The sequence below is a fragment of the Xiphophorus couchianus genome, chromosome 18 (assembly GCF_001444195.1).
Source record: "Xiphophorus couchianus chromosome 18, X_couchianus-1.0, whole genome shotgun sequence".
Lineage (NCBI taxonomy): Eukaryota > Metazoa > Chordata > Actinopteri > Cyprinodontiformes > Poeciliidae > Xiphophorus > Xiphophorus couchianus.
The window spans coordinates 10,905,693-10,911,679 of NC_040245.1; the positions used below are offsets into that span (position 1 = coordinate 10,905,693).

Genomic DNA, 5,987 nt, shown 5'->3' on the forward strand with positions numbered 1-5,987 from the left:
ATCCTATTGAACAAACAATGTCCAGGTTTGTACTGCAGTCTCTGGAAAGGCCAACTCTTCCCAAAAGGCTGTTTGGAAACATTTATGTCCCCTCTTATTTCTGGACTAGTGGCTATCCTGTTAGCCGTCGTAACTATGACAACCCCTCAGCTCTTTTTCCTGACCAAGTCCCAGTTCTTAGATTGTTAATCAGGCGGATAAATTAAAAGCTAAATGAAAGTACAGATTTTGATAGGTTAAAAAAAAATCTTGATCTGCTTTGGGTTTGTTTCCATTAGGGGTGCTGATTTCAGATTACATCAACTACCAGTTGAAATGATTGTTTCTTTTTTTAAAATTACTGTTATTCATTATTATTCTTAATCAACGCCTGTTTTGAACACTTTGGTGTAACTAATTAGATTTTATTGTAGCTATACAACATAAGTCTTGTGTTCCTTACATGTGGCCTCAGGTGAAGGCTGACATTTATGTTTCTTAAAAACACACATAGAAACCCAATAGTCCAAGACAGAAAAAACTCAAGCATTAACAGATCAACTTCCATACTTCTTTTATTCTCCTTTTCTGTAACATTAGCTGGTTTGTCCCTCAGCTGACATCACTAATGTCTCTATGTCCCCAGCTCTCTGTCTTCTACTGAAACACCAACAGTAATATGGGGGTTATTCGCACTACTTCATTTTTGTTGTTGTTGTTGTTTGATTCCCCACCTCTTTTTATCGTCGCCTCCCCCCCGCTGTTTGAAGCCGCTGTTATTTACAAGACCTGGAACTTCCAGGAGTTCTGGTCTTTGTAGTCCAGACAGTCAGCGGCATTGAAATTGAGCTTCCAGGCAGCTTGGTCTTTGTAGTCTAGACAGTCGACGGCTCCGAAGCCGAGTGAGGCGGCTGTGTAGCCCTGCGAGGAGAGCGAGGCGGGGGACTGGCTGAGGGGCCCTCCCATCGAGGAGGCCGTGATGGGGCTCAGGGCCCCTCCGGTGCTCGACAGCTGCGGGTGCATGGGAGACAGGTAGGAGCTGCAGTCCAGGCCGGTGAAGTAAGAGGAGGAGCCGGCGTAGCTCTGGCTGTAGGCCGGCGCCTGGGTGTAGGTCATGGGGTAGGCGGTGGTGCGCTGCATGCAGGGGGTGGTGGAGGCTGACAGCGGGTCCGGCAGCGGGGAGATGGAGGCCGGGCTCCAGATGGAGACGGTGGCACTGGCGGAGCTGGAGCTGGGGGTGATGGCGGTGCCTGGAGGAGGGGGCGGAGGGCTGTAGGGTCCATTGGTTGGGTTGGCACTGGCCTCCGTGGGGGCCTCTCTGGCCGGGGAAGCCTTCTTCTTAGGAGGCCTGGGTTTGGATTGGCCGGTGCTCTGCTGCTGCTGCTGGCGGCATTTGGCACGGCGGTTTTTAAACCAGACCTGCAAAGCACCAAAGTGAATCAGAGTGATCAAAAAATAAATGAATAAATAAATAAATAAATAAATAAATAAATAAAATAAAAGGAGAGGATTCACAAAAATATGAGAAATGTTCCACATGTTGGCCTAAATTGTCCAGTGACGATACCTGAACTCTAGACTCAGGCAGGTTGATCTTGAGAGCCACCTCCTCCCTCATGAAGATGTCTGGGTATCGGGTTTTGGCAAACAGAGCCTCCAGGATGTCCAGCTGCGCACGCGTAAAGGTGGTGCGTTCCCGACGCTGCTTTCGCGGCGTACCTAGAAAAAAAACGTTATTATTATTATTATTATTATTGGGGTTTTTTGTTATTTTACTTTAATTTTGTAGAAAATATGTTATATTTTATCGTTTTATAACACTCTACGAAACATAACATGCCATATATACCTGCAAAAAAAAAACCGTTTCAATGAAATCGTCATGAAGTGCAAGTAAAACTCGATTCAGCTGTTTTTGGGGGGAATTACTTTTTCTTTTTCTTAGTTGTTTAATTATTATTTGTGTTTTTCCTGGTTTTCGCGTTTAATGACATTTCATGTAATTGTCCAGAATACTTTAATAGTTTCAAATTTAAGAGAGAGTTTATTATTATTATTATTATTATTATTATTATTATTATTATTATTATTATTATTTCTTTGTTTTTCATTGTTTCGATTTTTTCCTACTGACTTTTCACGAGAGAGTCAATTATTGATATTATTCTTGTTATTGTATTTTTTAAAATCTTCTCGGGAAAAAAGGTCGTTTGAATAAAGACCCCCTTTACACAGACTATATACTTATCGTCCAAATTGCTCGATTTCCTTCTTTCTGATCTTTGTTTAAAAGCTTGTCTAATCGGCGCCGGAAATCCCTGTTTTATTTGAATTATTGTGTGGCGATGACAGATGTTCGCAGCGCATTGAAAAACAATAAGCGCGTTAACCCACTGAGTTAAAAAAAAAAGAAAGAAAAGAAATGTGGATAACTAAAAACACACAATGAGAGTGTTTTCGGGAAGTAGGTTAGATGATTAGCGCAGCAGATTGGAGTTTGTTTTAATTCGGTGTGAGAACAGGCTGCATTTTCATTCACACACAGTTTCATTGTTTTGTTTTGGGTTGTTTTTTTTTTTGACTCTGTAATCCTCTGAACTGACAGGTCAAGTGAGCACATGTCCTGATGCCCGAGGAATCAGGCACATAAAACGGAGTATGAAACTGAAGGAAAGATTTATGGACAATTGATTTGCAAGTTCATTATCACAGGCTTGCACGTGTGTATCAACTGATAGAGTAAATTAGAGAGATTAAATAGACACTAAGAAAACATTCAGTTAATAGAAAGGAGGAAAAAAAAACTTTTTACTTACTGGGGTATCCCACGGCTGCGGTGTGTAGCAGATCCATGCCCGGGCCGGACAGCGTTAACCCGTTCACGGCGTAATGGGGCTGCTTTATGTAGGACATCATGCCTCCTGCCGGCTTTAAAACACTCCCTCACTCCCTCACTCTCTCTCTCCTTCTCTCGGGCCGGGGGCCGGCTCTCTGAACTATTCTCCAGGGGGTGTTTCTCTCGTTCTCTCTCTTTCTCTCTCTCTCTCTCTCTCTCTCCTTTTCTCTCTAACCTGTTTTCCTCCCTCTCTGTTTTTCTTTTTCTCCTGTTTTTCAGATGTATTTTTAAAAAAAAACTATTTTCTGCCCTTGTCTTCTGCGTTCCTGACTCTCGGCAGCAGTGCACCTGTTCTCACCTGATGCGCAAAAGCGGAATCGCTCTCTGACCCTTTAGCTCTGATTTTAAAAAATGACAACGAAAAAAAATAAATAACAGTTTAAATCAACAATCGGACCAAATTGTCCGAAACAAATCCGCGCATCTATTTTTCTCCCTAAAACTTCGTGCGTAAAGGCAGTGCGCAACAGGAAAAGAAGTTGCTCTGAAAATGTTTGCCCGACTAGGTTCCCGGTCCCTGACAGGAGCAGGAGGATGCGCTGCAGGGTGGACAAGTGAGGCGAGCAAGAAGAGACTGGCTAATTAGAAGAAACTTCTTAACCAAGTAGACGCACAGAGCCCTCCCCCCTTCCCTCTCTCTATCTCTCTCTCTTTTTCTCTCTCTCTCTCTCTTACGCAAACTCATTCGCTCACGTTGCGGGTTCAGTTTGGTTATCCTTTGTTTGACTTTATGAATTGTTGCACATCATTTCTCTATGTTTATTTGACATATTAAATTTACATTTAAAATAAAATTGTACTTTAATCCACACACACACACACACACACACACATACTTGTTGATATGCTCAACAATTTACACAAGAAACAAACGGAAAAGAGCGAACAGTTAAAACCGAATAATGACATTTGAAAGAATAAGGTTTGAAGAAAACTTGCGTATCTATCTGAGCTGGGTTTTTGTGTTGTTGTTGTTTTTTGTTGTTGTTTTAAATAACGGCCATTTTTAAATTGACCTCCTGAAATAATTGGGCAACCATAACCAGAGAGCCAGGGTAGAGTTATCAAGAGGCGGAGAAGTGGGTACAGGCCGGATTAAAAGCAACACAAAGACCCCGTTGTTCTGCGCTTAAATCCTTTCCTGATCCCCAACATGCTCCTTTTGCCCCCTTCATTCATACATTCACCGTAAGCTTTATTATTATTATTATTATTATTATTATTATTATTATTATTATTATTATTATTAGAATAATTTGCCTGACCAAAGCCAGGCAAAGGCACAAGCAAACTAGGCCGCTATAGCCCTCTTGACAGGTTTTGAATAGGCCAGGTTTTCGTGAATTTCTTGTTACGCTCCTGGTTTGGAGCCCAATGCTCCCGACAGTAAACCTGCTGCTTCTCCTTAAACCTGTGGTCTCTCCCTACAGCAGGCAGTCTTGGTATTTGGTTTGGCTTAGCCTTGATTTGCTCTTGCTGGGCTTCGGCTTGTATGTTTCAGACCAGGGATGACCAAGGGCACACAATGGAGCAAGTCTGATCTGCAAGCAGATCACAGATGGTCACCTTTTTTTATATATAGATCTTTTAGGGCAACACTTCCACAGGCAAATAAAGTCTTCTTAAAATATTTTTTTTAAAGTTACTTTTGTTTCTCATCACTAATCAATCCTATCATCCTTTTCATCTCTCTTGAGTAAATATCGCCAAAAATCTGAGTACCAGTGAGGTTCATTTGTCAGTTTAAAGCTGCCATTTAAAAGTTTAAAATCTTTAAAATGTTATTAAACAAACTTTTCATTAAGGCTACACTTCCGTTAAAATTTTTTTTTTTTGGTCTGATGTATATTCTAATTTTAAATGTCATATTTTCATTACCTGTAAGCTAAACATCGTCATAAAAAAACACAATTAAAGGCTTTCAAACATCCATTTGTGTAATATAACGTGTTTCACCTAGTGAAATAACGCTCAAGCTAAAGTTAAATGCACTTTTCAACAACATTTTATATATACACTGCTCAAAAAAATAAAGGGAACACTTAAACAGGTGTTTAACACTTAACGTGTTCCCTTTATTTTTTTGAGCTGTATATAAGAATATATTGCCCTGCGACAGACTGGCGACCTGTCCAGGGTGTACCCCGCCTCTCGCCCGGAACGCAGCTGGAGATGGGCACCAGCACCTCCCGACCCCATTAGGGACAAGGGTGAACAGAAAATGGATGGATGGATGGATATAAGAATATATATATATAAATATATTTTTTATTAAATATATATTCTAATTTAATGATGAAGGGATTAATTTAAAACGAATGAATCTCAGTCAGTTTATAAGGTTGATCACGTTAAAGCATCACACTGAGATGAGTTTTTTTGTTTTCGTCGTTTTATTTGCGTTCAGGCTCCATGTTTGCTGTTTACTCCTCCTCTCCTCGGTGCAGGCCTTTATGCCTTTATGGTTTTGCTTGTATCATCCTCTGCGGCGAGACAATTTTCCCAGTGTCCAAATCCGATTCTGCGCGCTTGTTAATTGAATCGGATTTCTTATAGTTTAAAATCCACACACACTCACACACACCCACATAGGTCCATGCAGCTAGTGCCCAAACTGTATAAGGGGTTTATCTAGCTGGGTAAAGCCAAAGCGGAGATATAAAGACACACCGAGAGCTGCGGGGAGATTCTACAGGCGTGTTTGAACGTTCCCAATGCTGGAAGAAAATGTCCTGAGTTGATGCTGAAGGGTGTGTTGGTGTTTGTGAGTGGGTATTTGGGTGGGTGACTCCGGAGGCCTGCATCCTCCTGACGCTGGGAAACATCCAGTGGAAGCTTCATTTCGTTCACAGGTAGGCTACGCTTTGTCTGATTTTTTTCCCCCCCTTGTGCTGCTTTGACACAGCAGCAGGTTGGACTAAGGCTAACTGTCTGGAAAAATCTAAACGAGAAGAAGAAAAGAAACTTTGGGAACTGAGAGACCTCAAGGGAGCGCGCGGACCACGGAAGTGCATGCGCACTGCCGTGGTCCGCGCGCACTATACTCTAAGTCTCCTCTGACGTAGTTTCTGTTACACTCTGTCCGACCGGAAGCACGGGTCATAAGTCGTCC

General features: G+C 41.9%; 1 protein-coding gene across 1 annotated transcript; it reads right to left on the reverse strand.

Annotated features, from left to right (window-relative positions):
* Nucleotides 1-691: 691 nt before the first annotated feature.
* On the reverse strand, nt 692-3,466 carry LOC114161397 (homeobox protein otx5-like). Its single transcript, XM_028044650.1, has 3 exons — nt 2,796-3,466; nt 1,547-1,698; nt 692-1,398 (listed from the first exon to the last, which is right to left on the reverse strand). The coding sequence occupies exons 1-3, from the start codon at nt 2,893-2,895 to the stop codon at nt 760-762; spliced, it is 891 nt and encodes a 296-aa protein (XP_027900451.1). The 5' UTR covers nt 2,896-3,466; the 3' UTR covers nt 692-759.
* Nucleotides 3,467-5,987: the final 2,521 nt, after the last annotated feature.